The sequence below is a fragment of the Cynocephalus volans genome, chromosome 7 (assembly GCF_027409185.1).
Source record: "Cynocephalus volans isolate mCynVol1 chromosome 7, mCynVol1.pri, whole genome shotgun sequence".
Classification (NCBI taxonomy): Eukaryota; Metazoa; Chordata; class Mammalia; order Dermoptera; family Cynocephalidae; genus Cynocephalus; species Cynocephalus volans.
In genome coordinates, this window is record NC_084466.1 from 83,847,452 (window position 1) to 83,873,401 (window position 25,950).

A 25,950-nucleotide genomic window follows, 5' to 3' on the forward strand; every position below is an offset into this window, starting at 1 on the left:
TGAATGACTGAGTAAATGAATTATAGAACTAGAGAAGTTTACTATAAACTAGAAAAATTTACCCAACCTATAGAAAGGCTTGGGTAAATTAATGAAAGGAAAGACAGTATAACATCTATCTGCTAGAAAAGTTGAAAAGTTGTGAACCTTGTTCATATTCACTTGTTTTTATCAGCTGTTCTTTTTAAATTTTCAGCTCTCTGAAGAGAGTTTCTCCTGATGAACATAATTTTGATAGTGGGTAATTTTTCTTGCGTTTAACTTTTGCCAGGCTATCCCCTTCTACCTCAAACAATTGTTTTTGCTTTTTTTGGTGGCGTTACCTAAACTGCACCCCTTCTCCCCCTACTGCACGAACATGGTAATACAGCAATAGAGAGCTGGTGATGATAACATAGAACTTTTTTATTTCTGGGTATGGCTTTTCTTTATATGAGTAATTGGGGAAGAACAATTAAATTTAGAAATGTGAACTTACTTGAGTAAGTTCAAAAGGAAAATGACCCATATTCATAGGATTTCCTTTTGGCCATTTTAAAATATGCTCGGTTTCAAACAAAAACTGCTGAAAGCAGAATAGAATATGTGTGATCCATGCTTATGATTACCTTGAGATCTGAAATCCTTATTACTATAGACTGTGCTTTTCTTGAAGCCTGATACTGTATTTTTAAGGCTGACTTTACATGCTGACTTATTTTTTAAGGAGAACAGAAAAATATTTAAACTTGGTTAAAGGTAAATTTATTGTTAGTTCCTTTTGGATCTTATGGTGATGATTAGATATGTTACATGAAAGGAAGTAATTAATCCTGAAGAATTAATTTTTACTTTTCCTAAGTAAATATGGTTTCGAGTAGACTTTATTTTGTGTTTTTTATTTTTTTATTTTTTTTTTATTTTAAATAAACAAGCAACCCTTCTGTGGGGCTCAATTTTGGAACTCTTGGAAGCACCACAACTCCAGCAACTACATCTGCTCCTTCAGGTGGTTTTGGAAGCGGGCTCTTTGGATCTAAATCTGCCACTGGGTTCACTCTAGGAGGAACAAATACAGGTAAGGAGGATGGTCACATTTTCAGGGAGTATTTATTCTTTTCCAGATTCTCTCCTGTATCTCTCTTTACAAGGACAGGTATTGGTAGTAGACCTAAAAATAATGGTAAATACTAAAATGAAAGGAAATACAGGGATTTTGAATTAAGGGCCAACGATAGGCCTAGTCATTGGCTATGATCTACTCTGGGGTAAAGAAGGAAAACACACACTTTCTCTCTCTTAAAGAATTGAGGAAGATCTCTTTCTTTAAATATAAAGAATTAAGGTAATTTAAAATTTTAGATTATATAATGCAGTGGTTTTTTGGGTTTTTTTTTTACCAATTTGGAACTTTAATTAATGTAACATGTGAGACAGTCAGCATCCTCTTCTGCTACAACATAATTTACGCTCATAAGAGATGTTTTAAAATTTCATATTATTAAAACAGTTGTTTCAGCGGGAAAAGGGAGAGGAGTAAAGGACTAGAAGTTTTCTTTTGGACATTTCAATGATAGAAAATTTTTGTTTTTAATACACCTAAAATAATAATGTTTCACTGGAGCTAAACATGTAAAAAGTTTGCTTCCTTATTTATCTTTTATTCTCTACCCTCAGAGCCTCTTGGTCTCTGTTAGCACCTTTTGCGTTGTCCTTCCAGCTTTGAGTGCAGCAAATTTCACAGCCACACCTAGAAAATGAAAGGACTGTAGGGATAAATATGAGCAGAGCAGCCAGTGAGCTTTTAGAGACAGCTCTGTGTGCCAGTGTTTTGCTTGGAGTAGCTTTTTTTCTCCTTGTCTAGTTTTGTTATAAGCAATAGTTGTTTGCATCTTATAAATCTTATTCCCTAATTAATCAAATTATATATAGCCTATAATATGAAAACCAGTGCTACAGGAAAAATGCTTTTATTAGTGGTTATGGTGGCAAGTACTGTGATATGTATTGATCTTATTAGAAGTGTTCTCATTCCCTGAGGGTAATTCCAAATCTTTCCCCTGTGACAAATAAACAAAATGAATACCATCTTCATTGATGAATAAATTTTATTTCTCTTTTTGTCCACAGGAATAGCAACAACTATAACTACAGGATTAACTCTGGGTAAGAATCATTGAGGAAAGATCCCAGATCTGTGGTTTTCTAATAATTTAAATGAATTGAGTGATCTGTCTACTATTCTCTTTTCTAATAACTCACAGAGCTGGGGTATAGAAGAAAGTATGTAAAGTGAATATTTATCACAGACATTGACTTACCAAAGAACCTTCCAGAATTTGAGTACTTAAAAAAAGAACGACCTCACTCAGTACTTTTTTAATTCAGAAAAATATTTTAAATACCGAAATGATTTTTACTGTGGAAATTTATTTCATATTACTTTTTCAGTCATTTGGCTCTATTTAGTGTGGAAAGTACCATAAACCCAGAAGCCTTGGAATTAAGCCTTGGTTGTACCTCTAACTAATTGTAAGGCCTTAGGTAAAATCTAGGGGGTTTTAGTTATCTTTAAAATGAAAGTATTGAACTAAAAAGTTTTTGGATTCCTTTGCAGCTCAAAAACGTAATAGTCTCTGTAGTGGTATGCTGAGGGAATGTGAACAGCTAGGGATTCAGCTTGAATGTGGAGGGCAGTAAACAATGTAAAGGAAATGAAAGAATGAAAGGACACCGAGAATCCCTTAAATTGAGATTAAATTATGGGTTGGCAGACTTTCTTCAATTTCTTCCATGCTACCTACCTGTTATCAACAGAAAACACAGCACATCTGTTTACTACCAAATTTTTGGACAGGTTTGGCTGCAAGGGCAAGCAGTTGAGTCTTCTTGTTTTCTGAGGTTGTAAAGTCCATACATGATTTCGAAGCACTGTATTCTAGTGGGAACTTCCAGTTGTCCAGAAGCAGAGTTCTTTTCTCTCAAGGATTTCAGGAGAAGCCAAAATGAAGGTGATTCATACATTTCATCATTTAATGTTGGTTGAGCAGTAGTTACTACTTCTAACTCTGTGGCCTTGCATATACGTAATGCTTGAACATTCACTATTAGCCTGTGATGCAGTAGTGCTGGTGGGAGGATGGTACCGATGATGATGTCAGAAACTGCTAAGTACAGGAGCGTGACCTTCAGTTTGTTGTGAGGTAAAGGGGACAGGCAGATATATTAACATGTTCTTGTATAATCTAAAAAATGCTCTAACAGGTACAGGAAAGGCACCATGAAAGGCAGAGAAAGAAGAGAGTAGGGTTTATTTTGGGGGTAGGAAACATTCCAGACAGAGGAATGGAAAGTGCAAAGGCCCAATCATAAAAGGATCCAGGAGAATGTGAAAAATATTTTGTTATTGGTTGTTAGGATTCAGAGGTAGAAATGGTAGGGAGTGCTGAGATTTGAGGAGCAGGTTGGGACCAGATGGGAAAGAGCATTTATGTGCTAAGCCTTTAGACTCTGTTTTTTTTTTTTTTTTTTTTTTTGTCGTTTTTTCGTGACCGGCACTCAGCCAGTGAGTGCACCGGTCATTCCTATATAGGATCCGAACCCGCGGCGGGAGCGTCGCCGCGCTCCCAGCGCAGCACTCTACCGAGTGCGCCACGGGCTCGGCCCCTTTAGACTCTGTTTGAGAGACAACTAGAGCTAATAGGAACTTGAAGTGGGGCAGAATCACCAAGATGGTATTTGTTGTTGTTTTTAAGGCATCTGAGATAATTCCAAGAATAGATTAGAGATTGGAAGAGACTGATGGCAAAGAAATAAATTAAGAGGCTGTTGTAGTAGTCATTGAGGGAGAAATGGCCTAAACTAAGGTTTTTGAGGATGCCTGTAATCCAGGGATATTTCTGAAGTAGAATTGATAGGATTTGTGACTAATGGAATGCAGGGGAAAGAAAGGATGTCAAGGATGACTGTGGTTTCTGGCTTGAGCGGTTGAATTGAGCAAGGTGGGGGATTTAGCAAAGGATTTTTTATGGGGAGATTTGTAGGAGTCTAAAGGGACATGAAGATAGAGCTAGCCAATGGGGTCTCCAGTGGCTGTAGATTTAGACTTGTGCATACGGAGTTGAAATGATAAAAGTGGGTGCAATCATTTGGGAAGCAAGGAGGCAGGAATGGAACCCTAGGGGGTATCATTTAAGATGTAAATAGAGGAAGGAGGACTGAAAAGAGTAGCACAGGGAGGAGTAGGGAGAGAGCTGGGAGCTGACAGAGACACAGGAGCCAGAAGGAAAAGGATTGTCAGGTGAAGAGGATGGTTGTTTACATAGTCTTAGAGAAAAGGGACTATTTCTCTTTTCAGAGTAAAGGGGAGAAATGAGTATAAGTGCTGTTTTAGGTAAATCTAGGGGTAAAATTGAAATTGATTTTGATATTACATTGATTTGGTTTTCTTTTGCTTAACCCAAAGAACCATTTTTTTCTGTATTCTTCTTGATTTAGTTCCAACTGTTACGTTTTTTCTTTCGTATATATGCCCTTCTCTCGACAAAAAGTAGGATCACAAACTTAGGAATTCTGATTGAAACTTGTACAGTAGATATACACTTAAGATAAAATGAGATTTTATTTATTTATTAAAACAGGAGCGCCAGCCACCACGTCAGCTACAACAGGCTTCAGTTTAGGATTCAGTAAACCTGCAGCATCTGCCACACCATTTGCTCTACCTATTACTTCTACCTCAGCTAGTGGTCTCACTCTTTCATCTGCTCTGACATCAGCTCCAGCAGGTGAGACAGAATGGAAAAAAGCTGCATTTAATGGCTAAGTTAAAATTTTACTTAGTTAAGAGAATATAGATATCTGCCTTTATTAAACATAACTTCAGTTTGGGAAATTTTTATTTAATCATTTAGCAATTTTGACCTACTAAATTACTGATTTGTAAAGAAGAAAAGTCAGCACTGGGCTTGAAAGCAACAGAGACCATCTTGGGAGATGTTCTCAATTTACAGAGCAGAGGGTTGGAGGGCTAAAGAGAGAAAATGTAAAGCTGTTAATATCTGCTTTGTTTTCAGCAAGCCATTTGGTGAAAGGGAAGGGTAAAGACTTTGCATAAACCTTGCCTGGCTTAGTATTTATTTAATTTTGAAGGTGGAGATGGTGGTTTGGGTTGAAAACTCTTTATTGCTGTCTAGAATCAGTTACCTGGTAGCATTCTAATATTACAGAAAGCCCTTATTTCTGTTACTGTTTTTTCTTTGAAGCTACTATTTTTTTTATTCTTAAATAAATATGATTTATCTTTAGCAAGCAGTTTTTTCAAAGAGCCAGTTTTATCATGAAATCAATTTTTTAAAAAAATTTATTTGTATTTTTCTGTGGTGTTCTTAAATAATGTTGAAGGCTAACTCTCTGCTTTTTTTATAGCATCCACAGGATTTACTCTCAATAATTTGGGTGGAACAACTGCTACAACTACAACTGCATCAACGGGCCTTTCTTTAGGGGGAGCCTTAGCTGGTTTGGGAGGTTCACTTTTCCAGAGCACAAACACAGCAACGTCAGGTAATTGGTGGTATTTATTCTCCAGAACAGTAAATATTTTGGTCTTTTGAATAGATCACTTTTTGTCTTCAATCTGTATGTTTTCTTTTATGTATGAAAACTGAATTATAATTGGACATTTAAGCCATATTTTAGAAGTACATTACCGGGCTGGCTGGATAGCTCAGTTGGTTAAGGGTTATTGTTATGGTGTTATAACACCAAGGTCAAGGGTTCAGGTCCCTGAACCAGCCAGCCAGTACCTACGCCGTCCCCACCCCCCTCAAAAAAAAGAAATGAGAGAAATACATTTTCTTCTTTCTCAATATTGACTGGTGGACTAGATAAGGAAAAAAGAGCGTGTTCAAGGAGTAAGTAAACTTTTCTAGAGACACTTGCCTTTTTAATAAGTGACAGTTAAATAGTCTTGGATTGCCTAAATTTATTGTAAGGCAACATACCCTTTTAAGCCCCAGTTCTTGGAATGGCTTTCCATTATAGATGTCAGCAAAGGATATTAGCAAGCTTTGAAGGTGAGATTTTAAAACACAGATATTAAATAATTTTATTATAGTCATTAGGCAAATACTAAAGTATCAATTCACTTTGCAGGGAATACTGAATTAATGTTTTATATCTCAGGTTGATACTTCATTTCATCTTTAATTTGAAGTTTGCTTCATGTTGAAGATTCTACAAATGTTTTGAATATTGGCTATAGCTTATGCCAATATAAGAAATTTATATCTGGGAGCTTTGTAGAAATGAGAAAAGCTTTCCTGTTATTTGAAGAAATCATATAATTACTTCACAAAGCAATATAGCAGTCAGGAATTTCTGTTTAACAGTTTACACATTAGGAAAAGTTGATATATGTTGAAATCATAGAATTTCCAATAATTTACAATGGCTATTTTTTCAGAAGTTTCGCTGAACCACTAATATGTGTCTGGTATTTTGCTTGGTTGTGTGGGACAGATGAAGAAATATTACTGGATGTTTTCTACCAAAGAAGCTGTAGTTCTTTTCTGTCATCTGTTCACATATTAAATTTAATGGAGAAAATCCAAATCAGTGAAAGGGGAGAAAAGGTCAGGAGAACCCTTAGAAATTTGTTGTGTTCATATTTGCATTGATCTTTTACATACTTATTTTTGTCATTATTGTCTATTGTAGATATTCAAAATGCCTCCCAATAACTAAATCATTAGATGACTAATACATTTCTTTGCAAGATAAATATTTAAATATCTCATAAAGATTCATAAAAAAGCAAAGTTAAAAAATAACAGAAAGGAGAGGTAGAGAGTGCTTTTATTTCTCTTTACCAAGTTTTTAGGTGTGCTGGGATTATTCTTAGATGCTTGACATAATACTCAATGCTTATTTTAAGGTTATGTTAACCTGAAGGGGCCATTGATTTTTTAAAAATTACTATAATAATAGTTATTTATTTAGCTGTGTTTTTGTCACACATTGCCAGAATTTAAATTCAGTTTTCAGTTATCCCGTGCTGTCAATTGCTGTTTCTTCTGTTTAAAAATAGATAGCATCTTGTCTAGAAAGAACAGCAGTTTTGTCAGCTTTGCAATGCATGGATTTACAGAAATACAGATTTATGAACACAAGATTTTTGAAATTTTGCTACTTGACTCACAGTTATACATTAATGACTATGGTTAACTGTAGTCCAGTCCCTTTGATTCCTTGTATCAGTGAGGTGAGATTTAAATACAAATGAAGTCTACTACTTTTTTCAAAAGTTTTATGAAAAGAACTTGGTAGTATCAAAGTATATTCAATTGTACTCTATGTGTGTTATCCCGATCTTATACTCAAATTTTGTAAATTCACACTAAATTATTTTTAAAGTATGCAATTCCAAAGTATGATTGGAAGACAAGGTATATTGACCTGAAAATATACCAACTGAAAGTATTTTTGTAGAAAGGTTTTTAAAATAAATTAAAAAATGTGTCCACATATATTGAATTAGCAGATACATTCTGGCCCTTTTAATAATTTTTTAAAATCACATCCTTTGAACTACTTATACCATTCAGTCTAAGCAAGATCAGTCATTGTCTAAAGTATGCTCTAGATTTGTTTCTTATTATTCGCATAAATCAAAGATGAAGAAAATCTGGGATCCAACTTAAAAGCCTTTGAGGGCTGGCCAGTTAGTTCAGTTGGTTAGAGCATGGTGCCAATACCAATGTCTAGGGTTCAATCCCTGTACCTCGCCAGCTGCCAAAATAAATTAGTAAATAAAAGCGTTTGAGTGCTTTGGTCAGTAAGGGGAAATTTTATAAAGTCTTTCAAAGAAATTTGTAAATGACGTTTGCTTTATTTGTAGGACTTGGACAGAATGCTTTAGGCTTAACTTTGGGAACTACAGCAGCTACTTCAGGGGCAGGCAATGAAGGCCTTGGTGGTATAGATTTTAGTAGCTCATCAGATAAAAAGAGTAAGTAATGTTATTGTAATTGTATGTTCTAATTGAACTATAAAGGGAACTTCTATTTCTGGAAGATCATTACTTATATATTCAGTAGTACAATTTTTACTTTCAAGTTCGTTTGCATTGTCATTGATATTTCACAAATTTTGTGTGTTGTGCATTTAAGGTTTTATTTTTGTAGATAACTTAGATTTTTATGTATATATGTCTTATGTAGCTATTTTAATAGGTACAGTAAAATGTATTTTTAAATTGGGATCATGATACATATATTTTGTAATCTGTTCATTCTTATATAACCTATCAGAAGTATTTGTCAATTCGGTAATTCTTTGAAAATATTTTAATGCTGCTTAACATCAATGTTATGAATGGATATATCATAATTAGTCAATCATTCTCCTATTGTTAGGTGTTTCCAGATTTTTTACTCTGGGAAGTATCACTGTATTGGGCATTTTCATATAAAGAGGTAACATAATACAGTAATTTTAAGAGTGTCTGCTTTGTAGCTGCATTGCCAGGGTTCAAGTCCAGGCTCAATTACTTATAAGATCTATGACCTTATTCAAGTTAATTATCTTCTTTGTATTTTAGTTTTCCTTATATGTAAAGTGGTTTGAGTACTATTATTTGTAAAACCTTAGTAGAGCTGGATGCATAGTAAATACTGTTTTACTTACATTAGAAGTTTTTGTTCATATTTTTGGTTATTTCTATAGAGAAAATACCTAGAAATTGGATCACTGGCTCAAAGAGAGAGGGGCATTTTGGAGATTCTTGGTGTATATATTGTGAAATTGCTTTATAGAAAGGTCTCACCAATTTATCCACTAGCCAGTATGAAAATACCCTTCTTGCTGTGCTTTTGCCACACTGAGTATTATTTTTAAAAATTGCCAATCCAGATTCATTTTGAAAAGGTTTTATTGTTGGTTCTGTGTGTGACTTTTGTTTTGCAACAACTCTCTGCTTCTGATGAAAGCATGTTTCACTACAGTATACTACATATTATATACGTACATATTGCATTGAACTTCTCTGAAGAATGAAATAAACAGATGAAGATGTGAAATAATCAGTATTTATATATCTGCATAAGAGTTTTTAAAAAATTGGACATAAGTTTTATTTTAAGGAGATGCTAGTTTAGGGTAAATTACTATTTTAAAAGTTGGTAAAATTCTCTTAAACTTTTACAGAAATTATGTTTATTTCTCTTTGGATGAAAATTGACTAATTTCTAAATAGTTCTTTCTCTCTCTCTTTTTTTTTAACTTAGTTTTCTGTGTAGCAACTTTTAGAAAATAAGAAAAGTAGCCTTAGATATTTCAGTAGTTTATTATTTAACTCAGATGGAGAAGCCTGGTATCTGCTGCCCCCCGTCACCATCCCCACCAGCTACTTTTATTTTAAGCATGAAACTACTTCTCATTTCATTGTAATTGCTTTTAGGCTGCATGTGAAGGAGCAGATTGAGGCAGAGGAGTAAAAGAAGTGTAAGAAGTTAATCTCCCCTCTCCTCTGCCCCTGCCACCATTGTTTTGCTCTCATAGTGTGCTTAAGCTAGAGTTGAGTAGAGAGGATACATAGAATAAAGGTACATTATTACATGTACTGCATCCCAGTTCCCTTTGCTATGTTATCTATGTCAAGGGATTCTTTTTTTAATCTACAATTTTTTCTTTTTGGTATCTACTGTATCAGTGGGATTTAACCAGAAGGAGAGTGGTAGGAAACAGCATTCTGTGAAGAGGGGACAGCATGGAGTGAGGCCTAGAAATGAGAAGGACCTCGACCCTTTTGAACAACTGATAGAAGGCCAGTGTAGCCACAGAGCAAAACAGATTCCAGATGTCATGAAGGGCCTCGTTATGCCACACTGAGTTTTGTCAACATACTGAGGATGATTAGGATCTCCTAAAGGGATTTGATGAGATTTATATTTTAAGATTAAGAGCATTCTGGCAGTCATGTGGAAAATAACAGGCAGGAAGGTAAGACTAGATGTGGAGAACTGTTGGGAAGCTTTTGTGGTGATCCATGTATATTACTGGGATAAAGTTATGTAGACTAATGGGGTCCGTGGTAGAAACAGGCCCAAGTTTTTTTTATATATTTGTGTACATAAATATTTATAAAATGTAATAAAAAATGGAATATCAAAGAAATAGTACACTAGTCAATAAATGTTGATGAATTATGTTGAAAAACATAAAATTAAATCTCTCTTTCTGTTACCATGAAAATCTCATCAAATCTGAAATATCATTTGTAGAAGATGGGTGCTAATTTCAGACATGTTAAAATATGAAAGAAAAAAATCTTCAAATCAGTGAAACACAAAATATCAGAAACTAAATTGCAGTGGATGAAAGAGGTAAAAAAGTGAAACCACATGTACAGAGATAAAAAGTAAATGATGAATTAGAAGTAAAATACTTCATTTTTAGGTGCATATTTTTTCACCTTTTAACATCTCTGGAATTAAGATGTATCTTTCAATTATAAGAGTCTAACTTTTATAGACACATGAAATGATATAAGACAATGTACTTAATGTCAAAATAGCTCTTAGAAATCAGAAAAGAATACGTCAGGAGAATGTACAGATCACATGAGTAAGCAGTTTACAAAAGGAGAAATACACTTGTCTAATTAATGAACATTGATGAAAATGTTTTACTTCATTAGTATTATAGGAAATATGAATCAAGATGAATATGACTGGCAAAGATTTCTTTAAAAATATGGTGTTCATTGTTGTGAGGGTGTAATGCAGAAGGCAGACACTTACTCTTGGCAGACGGGAAGGTAAATTGGGACATTGTTTTAAAAGATTGTCGCGTTCGAGAAGAAATTCAGGTAATCTTACATGTTATAGTGTTCTGTACTGATAGGGCCTTAAAAAGTGTGAGGTAAAGCTGTCAGAAGTTAAACTAGTAGCCAAGAATATAAACTATCAATGTAGGATATTTCTTATACAAGATAGTTGAGAAGGGAAGATTCCTTTTTTTTTTTGTCTTTTTCGTGACCGGTACTCAGCCAGTGAGAGCACCGGCCATTCGAGAAGGGAAGATTCTTGCCCATGAAACAGATTCAAATCAGCTACATAACTCTGTTCCTGTGTACAGATGTCTCTGTAATATGCTGTGTTCTTCTAAGCTCGTGACTTGTCATGAAATTAAATGTGATGTTTAAGAGACTAGCTAAGAAATGCTGGACAGTTTATATTTATACCTTAATTTGTGTTTATTTAGAATTTGTATTTGGAATAAATACCTGTTTTTACCTATTTTTACACAAAGCTTCTTGAATTTTCTAGGTGATAAAACAGGAACAAGACCAGAGTAAGTTTACAATTTAACTTTAAAATATTTTAATTAAAGAGTTTTACTTATTACATCGTAGGCAGATGGTATGGTTAGAAGTAAATGGAACCATGTACACACATGTAGAAGAAAAAAAAATGTTTTAACCAGTGTTTGTCAAAAATAAAATAATAAACATATGCTCGAGAAAGTTTATGAAAGGTCATATCTTTAATTTTTAATCATTAAGAAAATTTTAAATCATTTCTTTGTAGAAGGGTGGTTGGCATTTCCCCAAATAATACAAATACAAATGTGTATTTATTTTTTTAACTTTTTAAATTAAATTTTGAACAACTCACGGAACTTCAGTCTTAGAATACCTTTTTTTAAGTATATAAATTACAATCCCAGTACCAATTTATTCCCTGATGTCATCAATGAAGAGGAAGAGTAGCCTCCATATACATCATAAATATGTTGGGAGATGATTATTGTTTTATTACCTGTTATATTTTCTCACTTAATTTGTATTACATTTAAATAAAGCATTTGTAAATAAATGGCCAAGTTCATGCTTCAAACAGCTTGTGTATATTTTAGCCTACTATGTAAATGAAGATGAGAGAGACTGTAATCTGCCTAGGGTTGTGAAATCTTTTCTTATTCTAATGCATATTGAAGAACAAATTGAAGTTATAACAAAATAAAATATTTTGAGCATCTCATGAAGAAGTTTTGTAGACTTTCTTTAATGAATGCTTTAATATTTTCCAGTTGAATAAAATGTCAGTCACGTAATCTTTGAGCCAGAGGGAGCTTATTTCAACCTCTCACTTAATCCGTAATGGTTTCTGATTTTTTTCTTAGACATTTAGTCAAAACCTTGTAAATATATTTATAATAGATGCCATCTTCTCAGATAAGAAATCTCTGTCAAATGAATTGTTAAAATTATTTTTAGGTCAGGAAATTTTTTATTTTTTTTAAAGAGCTTAGAAATCATCCAAAGAAGCTAGCGATGGAGAACGTTTGCTATATTTTCTCATGGTTTAATGCACCCTCTAGTAAAACTCAGCTGTCAACTTTTTAAAATCTCAGTGGTTTTAATATATTTGTGGCATTTTTCTTAGGGATAGTAAAGCACTGAAGGATGAAAATCTACCTCCTGTCATCTGCCAGGATGTTGAAAATCTCCAGTAAGTGTCAAATTTAATTAGATAAATAATACCTGAAGAATTCGAGGATATATTTTAAGGGATACATCTCCTAAATGTTTTAGCTCAGATTAAAGCTTCTAGAAATTCGAGAGAAGGCAGAATAGGAATTAAAATTCTGTTAAAAAAAAAAAAAAAAAGAACTATAGATGAATTTTTAGTTTTATTTTTTTCTTTTTCTTAAAACTCTTGGACTCTGACCAACCTATTTTATTTTTAATTTTACTTTTTTATAAATTGATAGATAAAATTGTATATATTTATCATATACAACATGATGTTTGGAGGTAAAAATACATTGTTGAATGACTAAATCTAAGTAAATATGACCATCCTGTTTTAAATGTACTTTTTTTTCTAGAGACAACCAAAGTTGTGTTTTTTAAAACCTCAGTTTTATTTATTTTTTTAGGAAATTTGTGAAGGAACAAAAACAGGTCCAAGAAGAAATTAGTAGAATGTCTTCAAAAGCAATGCTTAAAGTACAAGAAGATATTAAAGCTCTGAAGCAGCTTCTCTCATTGGCTGCCAGTGGATTACAGAGAAACACTCTCAGTATTGACAAATTGAAAATAGAAACTGCTCAGGTATACTACCTTACAGCTATTTTACCGTAGGGTTTTTATTTTGTTTTTTCCAAAATGGGAATAGGGCTTTTTAAGATTACAGTTTGATATAGACATGCTATAAGAAAACAGATAGTCCATATACTTTTAAATTGCTATAATAGTCATAGTTACTACTTTTTAATTGAATGTTTACTATGTACAACATAGTATTTTAAGCAATTTATATCTATTAAACCAGTTTAGTTTTCATAACAGCCCTATGAGGTGGGTAGCTCATTATAATTTTATCATAAAATTTCTTAAAAGTAGTTTGCCTTTTCTTGAAAGAGGTTTTAGTAACTTGTAGTCAAGCAGTCTCATCCATAATATGTCTTTATTAGCATGAACCTCCAATAATGACATTGTTTGACATTTCAGAAGTAGTTGGCGTTTTTAGCCTAACTCTTAACAGGCTTTTAAAATTTTTTTTAAACCTCTGGTATATTAGGAGTTAAAGAATGCTGAAATAGCTTTGAGAACCCAGAAAACCCCACCTGGACTTCAACATGAAAATACAGCTCCTGCTGAGTAAGTTACTGGATATTTTTAAACAAACATTTCTCACTTTAAGAGAGCAGAATAGTAAGAAGTTTTAATTTTACTCTGTGGAAAGGTTTAGTTAATAAACACTTTACATAAATTTTAAAATTTATTTCTTATAATAACCCTAAGAAGGTAGTTTATTATCCCCATTTTACTGAATGTTAAGCAAAGGCTAAGGTCTGAGCTTATAACCCCTATTATGCAGTTACTAAACTTAACGTAAATGTTACTTACATTATATATAAAGGGTATATTCCACTTTCTTAAATTTCATAGGTAGTGAAAACTTAATTTTTACCCATTGGGATTTTTGAGTTAAAAATAATTTTGTGATACTTCAATCCTTAAACAATTCGTGTGGCTTAACCCTTTTACTTATATGTATAGCTTTTATTTGTTTACATAGGTAATACATCTTCAGGAAGAAAAATTAGAAAAACCCACCTGTAATCACATCAGTCAGCTTGTACTTATATATCCTTATGTGTGTGATACATGTGATATGTATGTGATATGTGTGATATGTATCTTTTCTGTTTTTATATCCTCCCATGTTGATAAAAATAATTGCTTATCCTCTTTAGTATTGTGTTGAGTTTAAAAAAGAAAAAGATAATAATAGCTCATATTTACCAAGTGCTTACTATTTGCCAGGCTGTGTGCTCAGCACTGTTCATACCTTACTTCATACTTTTCACAAAACTTCCATAGCTGTTGTTATTCCAGTTTTAGGGTGAGGAGCCTGAGGCATGCAGAGGTGAGTTGTGAGCAGTGGAGATCTATTTGATTCATGGTCCATCACCTTTTTTTCTTTTAAGTTATTATGATACAGTTTCAGACTTACAGAAAAGTTTCAAGAGTAGAAAAAAATTTCCTGTATCCTTTCATCCAGATTCCCTACACATTAACATTTTTACCTTATTTGTTTATTTCCTCACTCTCTATATGTATGAATATATATACATTTTTTCCCCTGGAGAGTTTGTTATTTCAACACATAATTTTCATTATGCTTAAGTACTTTAGTGTGTATTTCTTAAAAATAAGGCTCTTCTCTTACATAACCACAGTACAGTTGTCAAAATCAGAAAATTAACAATGATAAGGACATTCCTATTATCTTATTCAGATTATTGTGGGATGTGCTTCCTCACAGGACTTCCTCTAGACTACATTTTATTTCTCACTGCCATCAGAACTAATCTTACAAAAACCTTTCACAGTTATCCATTTCTTAGAGAAAAATTTTTGGATTCCTTTGCATGCTATTCAGGGTCCTTTTTTATCTGTCTAGTACTATCTGTGATTAAATTTACCAGAATAGTACAGTAATTACATGTGCTTTCTGTAGTATACTATAGTGTTCTCAAATTATAAATTTTATTAATTTAAGAACTGTAAGTACTTGGTTATAAAATCTGTTTGACAGTTGAACTTTTTATTTTAAACTTATTTTAGATTTATAGAAAACTTGCAAAAATAGTAGTACAAAGAATTTCCTTATATTTCTTAACCCTGCTTCTCCTAATGTTAACATATTATATAACTATTACGTAATTGCCAAGAACAAGAAACTTAGTAGTGGTACAATATTAACTAAACTACAGAACTTATTGGAATTGTACTGATTTTTCCTCTAATGTACTTTTTCATACCAGAATCCTATTTGGGATTCAAAATGCAGTTATTTGTAATTTCTCCTTAATCTTTTCCAATCTGTAATAATTATTCAGTCTTTCCTTGTCTTGGATGACCTTGATACTTTTGAAAACTATTAAGTTATTTTATAGACTATTCCTTAATTTTGATTTATCACTCGTGACTAGAATAATCATAACTTGATAATTTATAACGTTTGGGGTTTCGTTTGAATGTTAATATGTGTGCCACTTAAAGATGCATTAATCCTTAAATTAATTCAAAAGCCTACTCAGATGGGGTTATTTATTTGGTATTTTGAACATAAAGAAAATAATGTTTTAAAGAATTTGATGTGACTTTTTAAATGTTTTATAGCTATTTCAGAATCTTGGTTCAGCAATTTGAGGTACAGCTTCAGCAGTACAGACAGCAGATTGAAGAACTAGAAAATCATCTTGCCACTCAAGCAAATAATTCACATATAACCCCTCAAGGTAATATGCTTATGGTGATAATTTTTTTTATAGCACCATTATTTTATTGTTAGGAAAGATATTAAATTGTGGTGGTCTAGTGGGTATTCTAAATAACTACTAGTAGTTGTTTTAAGCTGCTTTAAGAAGACTTTCTTAAAAGGCCTTGATTAGATCTTTATTCCCTGTTAATATAAAATGTTTTATTATAAATTTTTACTGTGTTGACAAGGGCAGAAATCTTAGGGCCCTTCTCCCTGCTCCCCAGATTACTGATGTAGATATTTTTCTCTATCTACTGAGTCTTCTTAGCCATTGGAATATTAGAGGTTTTTTTCTATATTAGCTATACCAAAAATTGGACTCAAATAATAGAAAATGAAATTGATTGTTTATATATGTATATATGTATGTATGATGTCATTTTCTTTTATAGATCTGTCAATGGCTATGCAGAAAATTTATCAAACATTTGTAGCTTTAGCTGCACAACTTCAGTCTATTCATGAAAATGTAAAGGTAAGTTTTCATTGCTAGTTCATCTATCTGGATATCTAGACCCAAGTATTTGTTCATTTGGGGAAAAATGTGTCCATGCTTGTTACAGAAACAGCTAAAACTACATATGAAGGTACTTCAAAAAGTTCATAGGAAGATTCATGTTATCTCTTAATTCTGTTTTTCCACAAACTTTTTGAAATATCCTCGCATAAGTGAAAAGATGAAAAATTCTATAATCCATAATCATACCCAGACACAAACATTGATAGTATCTATTCTTTTTAAAAAGATCCAAGTGTCCTGTACAATCTGTCATTTTAATTTTTTTCAACAGTATATTGTGAATAACTGCACACATTAACACACACATATTTCCTCAACATCCTTTTTAGTAGTTATGTAGGAGTTGTATGTTTATACAAAGTTTGTTTAACGCATCCTCTCTTTTTGTATATGTAGGTTGTTTCTATTTCTTTACAGCACTACAGAAAATAAACATTCTTAGTAGCAAAATCATTTTGTGCTGCCTTAATCTTATGTGTTTTAAATGTTTATTGGCCATTGCATAAAAAAACTTGCTGCATTTCTTCCTTCTAAATACAGGGAACTATTTATGTTTATTAAATAATGTAAATAAAATAACTTATTTCTTAGAGTTATATGTGGTTCAAAAATACTTTAAAAATTCAAAGCAGCCAAACCTGAGTCTAAATAAATTATTAACTGTGTAGAATAGAATTTAATCAAGATTACCAATATTTTCATTTTTATTTTAATCTGATGCATGTCAACAATTTTTTTAAAGAAATTAACTATTTAAATTACATCATTTAAAAAATGATAGCACACTTTAGACCTTTTGCTTTAATAGATTTAAAACTCTAAACAAAATCTTTAAAATAATTTCATTTTAAAGAAGGAATTTTTGTCAGATTTTCATGAAAATTTTATTAGTCTCTAATAAATGCTACTTTAATTTTTTGTACTACTAAACATGATTTTCCATTGGCACTTTGAAGTCCGTGTTGTACAGATGTTCTTTTCCCCTTAATTTTTATGGTGAAGTTTTTCAAATACACACAAAAGTAGGACACTATTACAGTGAATGCCCAGGTATCACAACCGAACTTTAACCATTATCAAGATCCTGTTGAGCCTAAAACAGCCCCAAATCACAGTGAATAAACTTAACATGAAATTTTGACCCCTACTCTTCTTTTTTTAAAATATATTCACAAGAACCAAAGGATGTCCCATGATCAGATTTGGTATGTTGCTATTTATTTTCAGTTTACTTTAGTGAGCAAACTAACTATAAGTTCTAGACTTATTCATTTCCTGTAAAAATTTTACAAGAGGTGGAGGGTTTTTTTGTTCCTTTTGGTTTTTATTAGATAGTATATTGAAACAGGCTTAAACTACTTTGCAGGCTTCAGTGACATTTACAAATTTGGAAGCTTTAGAAATTAGTTATATAAGTTAGGGCTGATGTCATTGTTTTTGTTTTGTTTTGTTTTGTTTAACCATCTTTTTCAAGTCAATAAGGCAGGTCATTATTTCCCATTATCTGAAGTACAACTAAAATTTTTGAACTGATGCCAAACACTGTATGAGTATATGCATGAAATTGCACAGGAAAAGGAAGGTTGGATGTGGGGGAGATGAGTATTAAGGTTTGTTTTTCTTACGTTACATACCCTGTGGTCTAACCCCACATTTTCCTCAATTTTCAGTTCTTGGCAAGCCCACTGTAGTCTGTTATAAATGTAGCAAAGTTTGGAACTGGACATCAAATACTGATATCCACACAACAGGATAATGGTAGCTTTTTAATACTGTAAATAACAATAAGATTTCTAAGTGCTATACCCATTGTAAAAGAGCCTAATGTTTATTAAATTCTGCTAATAAAGGTAGGAAATGTGAAAATTCTACGTCACTTCAAAAAGTGGTATAAAACTGTCTAAATTAGGCTAAATCTTTAATGAAAGTATTTAATAATTCTAACGTGAAACCAAATTGTTCCTATTAAATATGGCCTTAATCGAGGTGGATGTTACATTGGGTAAACCAGCCCACCTTATGAACTTGGTAATTTTCCTTACTCTTGGGTTATAAACTCAAATTTTTTTTGTTTGGATACGCAGGCTCAACATGAATCATTCTCATTGTGCAGTAATGAAAACAATATCAGTAAAATAGGAACCCTCATTATATCCTCCAAGCTGTCTCTGCTGAGGTGTAACATCTTACTTCAGCATATGTCACCCAGGCCTTTTAAAAATGTTTTTAGTGAATATATATTTAGTGCTGGCTTTTTCCTTCCTTCCCTTCCCATTTCTTCCCTCCCTTCCCCTCCCCTCCCCTCCCCTCCCCTCTTTCCTTTCCTTGCTTTTCTTCTTTCTTTCTTTCTCTCTTTTTTTTAGCTTTTTAAATCTAATGGCTATGTAAAAGTGGACATTTGAGGGAGAAATTTCATGAAAAACTGGAATATTTATTTAAATATTACTCTGCTTGTTTAAAAACTTAGCTGACTCATTCTAAATAGGGCCTCATGAAGCCAGAATATTTTAGGCAGCATATTGTAAAGATATATGACAAAGATAAGGAATAAAATATTAAAAGCAGTGATAGAACTCTCAAGCACTTCCCATACCACGTGCATTACTAGCTTTCTGATTTGCAGCTATGGTGGAAGGTATAATATTGGCGGTGTCTTGATCTCTCTTTGGTAACTTATTTCATAGTTATATTCACTCACATATTACCAAAGTCAACATGGAACTTGATTACCCTATTTTTATTTTTATTTATTTATTTTTAATTCCTTTAGGTGCTCAAAGAACAGTACCTTGGGTACAGGAAAATGTTCTTGGGAGATGCTGTGGATGTGTTTGAAGCCAGGCGAGCAGAAGCCAAGAAGTGGCAGAATGCACCCAGAGTTACTACTGGGCCCACTCCATTCAGCACGATGCCAAATGCAGCAGCCGTTGCCATGGCTGCCACACTTACACAGCAGCAACAGCCTGCTACAGGTCTGAATGCATTCAAGTTATAGCTTCTTAACTGTTCAAATGCAGAACATTTATGTGCGGTTTTATAAGTCTTCCTTTTGTGTGAGCACTGAAGAAATTTCTATGAATAGCTGTTCCAGTACAATCTAAAAATTGTGATGGATACAATTATAAACATACCTGGTAAAAAACACAGGGTAGTCTTAGCAATAATTATACATCAGTTAGATATTGAATATTGTGAATTTACATAATGTTATTTGATGTATTGCTATAAATGCCCTTTAGAACACAGTGTTACACTACTGGATTACATTTAAAAATAACATTAGATTCTAAAATCATGATTGTATCATTTATTCTAAAGTCAGAGATCATCCATCCATATGTTGCATTTTTCATATGTGATACTGATAGACGGCTCATTTCCCTCATACATAGTGATTAAAAGTACCTACATTCAGGATGAAGTACGTTTTAATTAACTGAAGGTGTGTTGAAGATTGGTAAGTTTGTTTGTATGTATGTTGACTGGAAACAGAATATAGGCCCTCTAAACCAAATTTTGAAGAGGATACATGCTGGAATTATTTGCACCTTTTCACAGTAAACAGAACAGTAGCAAGAGCAGGAAAAAGATGTTTTGAGATGTGAATTGCACATTAAGTGGGAACTGGAAAGTTGAGCTGATGAAAATAATTGGTGAGTTTCTAGAAAGCAGATTATTTTAGTCCTTAGTTTAATTCCACTTCTAATCAGAGAAACATTTTTGTGGGCTAGTTCCACGGTATTTCGTTTGGCCTTTTGTCTTTCAGAGGTTATTACTTGTCGTCTTACTCATGCAGTCCCTTTTGTCAGGTCTGAAGTTTGACATAGATAGTCTTGATAGATAATGATTTTTTTCTTTAAATCATTCGTAAATTTTTTTAATCATTCATAAATTTTTGAGTGATGCTTATTCGTTACTTTATAGCATGTGTTTTTCTGAGAGTTTTATATAGCCCAGTAGTAAATTATAAAACAAATGTTAAAAAATACATGCTTAGATTGCATTTAGGCTGCCTGTACTAGGGAAGCATTCTCTGGTTTTTAGTATTGGCAGTTTAAGAAAATTGTTCTTCACATTTGGAGATGAGAGAATTGACTTGCCCTCAGTAAGGGGTTGATGATGGATTTATGCCAAATCCTCCACATTCCATGGCTGGACCCATGTGAACAGTGGCTCACATAAGCACTGTCTAGTAGCTCTCTAGCTGGCTGGGGTGTAGGATTGCATCCTTAGGTTATGGAGGGTAAGTCATTATGGATTGTTTCCTCTGAAGAATCAGTCCCACAGTTTCAACTATAAGATGTCATGATTGTTTAACTAGTTAATCAAACCAACCATAGTACCAATTTACTTTTTAGAGCCAATATTAATCCTAAAGCAGATCAGATAAGCATGAGTGGCTGAATGTTCTTTAAACATAATGGGTTTCTATTCTAATAAGTAAAACTTGAGAAAAGTCAGTTATCTAAAATGTTATACTGTAAGTGAGTATATTCTATGGTAAATAACTAAACTTGAAGCAAAACCACCTGTCAAGGTGTTTTTTTAAACTTTCGTATGTAGACTTATCTTGAGAAGTTTGTAGATCTTCACTCATACATTTGGGTATATGAAGATATATGTTCATTATATTAACTATGAGTGCCTACTATGTGCTAGGCTTGGGGGATACAAAGGTAGACAATATAGGTAAGATTTTTGTCCTCTGTGGTGATAGAGAACATTAGCTTAATTTAGAATAATCATCTCAAGGAGCCTTTTGCTCATATGCTTTAATTTTGTCTGTGACTTTTGCCAGGCTTTAGGGAAATTGACTGCTTTCATTATTCCCTGGAATTTTGAAGTCCACGTAAGGGCTTTCTAATCAGGTGGCAGGAATTATATATTTGTCAACCTAAACAACCTTGCAGTTTTCACTTTGAGTTGCATCAGTTTTTAGAACTGAGAAGCTAAACAGTGATAATAATTTTGCATTGTCTCCTCTTTACCCTTTTGTTTTTGTAAAGGTCTCCCAGGCTCTGTAGTCCATTCCTTTAGGCCTTCCCAGTCTGAATGTTAGTTATTTTAGTCATGTCACCATTATTGCAAGATTTATGAGCTCTGTTAGATGGGTATATAATGATTTTATGTGTTACAGCATTGTGTTTTATACCCAGTGAGTTATTTCTTATGCCCTGTGACTTTCATGAAATCTTTAAGTGCCAGTAACAAATTTTAGACCATTTAGAGATGAAGCTAGATAGAGCTTGTGTACTGTTTTTATACATCACAAGATTTGTGTTATCAGAGTGGTTTCGCTTTTATTTGCGTGTGGATTATTGACTTCATTAATGTAAATGTGGGCACAAGGCAGATAGCTTCTTAGACTGTCCCCTTCTAAAGGTGGTTTCTGTGGTGTCTTTCTTGGAGGTGGAGGAATGGACTTTAATGACTTCTTGATCCTTCTTCAATTCTTTTTTAATGAAAAAAATATGTAATAGGGCTTAGGCATGTGGTTATTTATTCTGAAGGCTGAAGAGAATTGATGAATAACTAGCAGGCTATTTATGTATGAAATGAGCATGGGTAAGTTACAGGTTGTCAGATTTTGAGTGCACTTTCAAGCTTCCTAAAAAAACTGAAGATATTTACATTAGGCTTTTCAGTATAATTTTAATTTAGGATAGATTTTTTTTTTTAAGCACTGGGATTAAGTTTTGCTGTTGTGTTTTGACACTTTTAAGAGTTCTTGATGTTTACATAATAAGACTTTTCTCATGTGACTTAGCTGCTGTTTTTAAGGAGAGCCAAGACATTTTAGCTTTTAGTGTAGGTTTGGAGATTTAAAGTATAATGTTAAATAGGAAACTTTGAGTATTTCATCTTAGTTTCTTGTGCTTTTGTTGTATTTAATAACCAAAGCAACATTCCCCATTAAATCAGTAAGAGTAAAATTTTTCAAACTGGGGAAAAGGCATTTTTGATTTTTTAAGAAAAATTATTATTTTAGAATATGACTTAGGAATAACCATAGTAATTATATTAAGCATTTTGAGTGATCATGGAAAATTTTTAAAATTTTAGCACTTTAGTCCTTTTCATGGTGAATGCAGTTTTACTTTTACAAAAGTATAATTTATTCTGGACAATATGAGTTACAGTGCTAAACTTGGTTTTGTTGTGTGTGAATATATTATATGGCAACTTTTGTAAAGTGTTACTCTACATGAAGATTTCACTTTGGGCTATCATTGTTATGTATTATACTAACTTGGTTTTATTTATGGAACTAAGAGCCTCTCATTGATCATTCAGATTTCAAAGCAGACTTCTTAAATTGTTTACGTAACTTTTGCCTGAAAGATTTAGATTCTAATAGTGAAACTAATATATATGGTAGCCAGAGTGTAATATATGTTAATACTTTGGCATGGGAGATATTTATCATGCATTTTTACGATAAAAAATGTTATACATTTGCCTACTAGTTTTATAAATGATGTTGCCTTCAGAATTTGTGTGAAGGTGCAAAACTCTAAATATCACGTATCTGTTGTGCAATGGAAAGTCTTGTCATCGTTAGATATGAGTTCTTGATTACCTATATCTTGAATATTAATTAGAGAAACCGTGTTCTATTGCTCTTAAAAATAGACCCACACACAACAAAAAGCATGCTATTTGAGTAACTCTTAATGACTTGCAAGGCTGAGGGCTGTGGTGTGCGTTATTCTTTAGGGTCTTCCACCAGCAGTGCCTCCTGTTAACACGTGACACTTGTCTCTAAATGTTAAAGAAACTGGACATGTGATTTGTACATGTTATTTTTGTTAGAAATAAGTAATATGCTTGTTTTCTTTTTCCTATAGTAACATTTTACAAAAGAGCTGCTACGCAGGTATTTTACTCTCAAATTGATCTCAAACTGGATGTAAAAATTTAAGTCCTTTTAAAATTTATTTTTATAATAGTAGTATAAGAACTTTGGCTGCTACTAGTTGTTATTCTTTATTTTCTGGTTAGAAGCTATTTGAAAAGTCCAGTTTCAGTCCCAGTGTAGCAAAATGTAGTTCCTCAGTTTTTTTTCTAAAAGCTTTATAATTTTACACTACCTTTTGAACATACAAACCTCATTCTTCATTGGACAACTTGAAGGCTTTGATTTCTTTAAAAATTTAAATTTTAATGTGCATATTATTTTAGCAGTTCCCTCAACTTTGAGATGCACTGATCACTGTGCTTGAAAAAGACAAGACTAAAGATTGTACTATGAAATTTAATTGAATAATTTTCATAAATTATTTATCAAATGAGAGATTTTTAGATTTTTGTATTCTTAGTTAAAAAAAAAAATAGTAGTTAAAAAGAGAGGCTAGTAAGTTTGATGCTATTCTTGCCAAACAAACTCAGCCAAAATCTTTAAAGTATTAAATGAGAAAAGGATGACTGATCGTTCTGCGTCTGAGTATATTTTCCAAAATGTTGGAAAGAAACTTCTGAATTGAAATCTTGAATGTATTGAATCTGTCAAGGTACACAGCAGTGCCTTTGTAAATGTTCATTATCTATCTTATTTAATCAGGTGATAAGTGGTGTAATGTAGCAGAGCTTAAGAATAGAACTCAATTACCACTTTTTGTGAACCAGTTGGAATTGTCATGTTACTGTGTAATTGATTTGCTTTAAATTGAACAATAAATTTAATAAAATAAAACATTGTCTTGTTTTTTATCTATTTATTGAATATATCATGTATATTTCATACAAGAAATCATGCCTAGTTTTTTGGGTACTTATTCTTATGAAGTAACATGATAGTTTTGCCATGTTAGTGTCAGTCTTTTTTGATCAATTGAGACTTGACTCTAACACTAAGGAGCTTTTTAAAAAAAAAAAAAAAATGAAAAAACCTTTACTGATTATACCAACTAGTTTATCAGAAAATAAGTAAGGAGATCTAAAATAATTCTAGAAGTAAATCTAAAAGAACAATAATTTATGATACATTAAAGATTTCAAATTATTTGGTAGGTTAAACTAACATTTATCTTTCATTGTGGTAAGCCTCTTTTAATTGTCTAGTTCTGAACAGGTTAATTTTTTTTAAAAATTGGGGGAGGGGATAGGTAAATCAGTTGGGACAGATAAATTAGGCTGGAGAGGCATCCTGAAAACTAAGTTTTAACAAATGGAATTTGTTAAAAAGTAATCTCTGTTCATTTAAAAAATAATTTCATAAAGAAATTTTAATCTTGAAAGAGTAAGGCAAATTTGTTTTTTTTCCCCCCCATTTTTTTTTTTTTTTTTTTTTTTTTTATACCAGGGCCACAGCCATCTCTGGGAGTTAGTTTTGGAACGCCATTCGGCTCAGGTATTGGCACTGGCTTGCAATCAAGTGGCTTAGGTTCTTCAAATCTTGGAGGTACACTTTAACTTTTCTAATATTTCATTGAACTATATTATACATTTGAGTTGATAGTAGCCTGTAAAAAATTTCTATGAGGATCTGCTGCTATTTTGGAAATTAAGGTTCCATCTGGCAATAACGATTCTCCAAACATAATTATTGCTTTCTAGTATTAGATTTAAAACTCAAAGAATCATTCCATCTTCTGTGAATAGTAAATATAAAAAAGTTTTAAAATGAAGTGGTAGGGATATTCATACTTTCAAAGCAATATGCTGAAATATGAACTTGAGAATTACTTTGTTTTAGTAAATTTTATTTTAATTAAATTTTTAAAATTTAGTAGTCTTAATATTAGTTTGGAGTCCAAACTACTTCTCGATGATATACATTCTCCTAATCATTACTTTCTTTTTCCAGAAAATGAGCACTTTAAATGGGGAAATAATTTTGCTATAAATTGGACAGCTCAACTTCTTTCCATTTCTAAGTAGTTTTGGCATTTCTATCTGTATACCTACTTGCATACATAAGCAATTAAGCTTATTTTAATAGTTTCCTAAGTTTAATTAGTAAGATAAGTCCTCTGCAAAAACATCATGCTAAATACAAATGCATTCACAATTTCTTTGGTACAGATAAGTGAAAGTTGGTTGTATTTTGACACACTATAATAAAATGAATAAGGTTCCCTTATTTCCAACTAAAATATAAGAGGGGAGGCCTATATGCTATTATGGTTATTTAACATAGACTCTGTTCTATATTAGGAGTTGCTAGAATTATGGCAGATAGCATAATTCCTATGGTCCAGTTGCCTTCATATTTCTTAGAGTTAAAGGCAATATTATTAACCTCAGTATTTTAGATAGCTATTGCAAAGTAACCTGAAAAGAATTTGAACTTCATTTGTAGAATATCTGGCTTTTTGGAGAGTGGAAACTAGTCCTCAAATACTTACAATCTCTTCATGAGCTTTCTGTGATGAAAAATATATATTTTTTTAAATTGTGAAAATAGTATTGTTAAGAGGAAAACCATGATGCCCACATACCCAATTTCTCACTGTTACATTGGTCGACAGTATGGCAGGAATCTGCTGTTACTGAGTGGATTTAAAATGATTGACTACTACGTAATTATGCAGAGTTGTTAATGATAAACATTCTTAATCAACCAAAAATGTTTTGGCAAAGAGTGGAGTAAAATTACCTTCTGGTACC

At 32.5% G+C, this 25,950-nt stretch overlaps 1 protein-coding gene across 1 annotated transcript in view; it reads left to right on the forward strand.

The window, feature by feature from the left end:
• The window catches only part of NUP58 (nucleoporin 58), a 32,823-nt gene that overhangs the window by 2,916 nt on the left and 3,957 nt on the right, over positions 1 to 25,950 (forward strand). Inside the window, exons 2-14 of the mRNA XM_063102103.1 lie at positions 915 to 1,057; positions 2,110 to 2,145; positions 4,620 to 4,766; positions 5,407 to 5,544; positions 7,880 to 7,990; positions 11,310 to 11,334; positions 12,429 to 12,494; positions 12,925 to 13,099; positions 13,569 to 13,648; positions 15,680 to 15,798; positions 16,214 to 16,296; positions 19,112 to 19,313; positions 24,644 to 24,742. Coding sequence (XP_062958173.1) covers positions 915 to 1,057; positions 2,110 to 2,145; positions 4,620 to 4,766; positions 5,407 to 5,544; positions 7,880 to 7,990; positions 11,310 to 11,334; positions 12,429 to 12,494; positions 12,925 to 13,099; positions 13,569 to 13,648; positions 15,680 to 15,798; positions 16,214 to 16,296; positions 19,112 to 19,313; positions 24,644 to 24,742 — 1,424 coding nt within the window. The remainder of the gene's footprint in view (positions 1 to 914; positions 1,058 to 2,109; positions 2,146 to 4,619; positions 4,767 to 5,406; positions 5,545 to 7,879; positions 7,991 to 11,309; positions 11,335 to 12,428; positions 12,495 to 12,924; positions 13,100 to 13,568; positions 13,649 to 15,679; positions 15,799 to 16,213; positions 16,297 to 19,111; positions 19,314 to 24,643; positions 24,743 to 25,950) is intronic.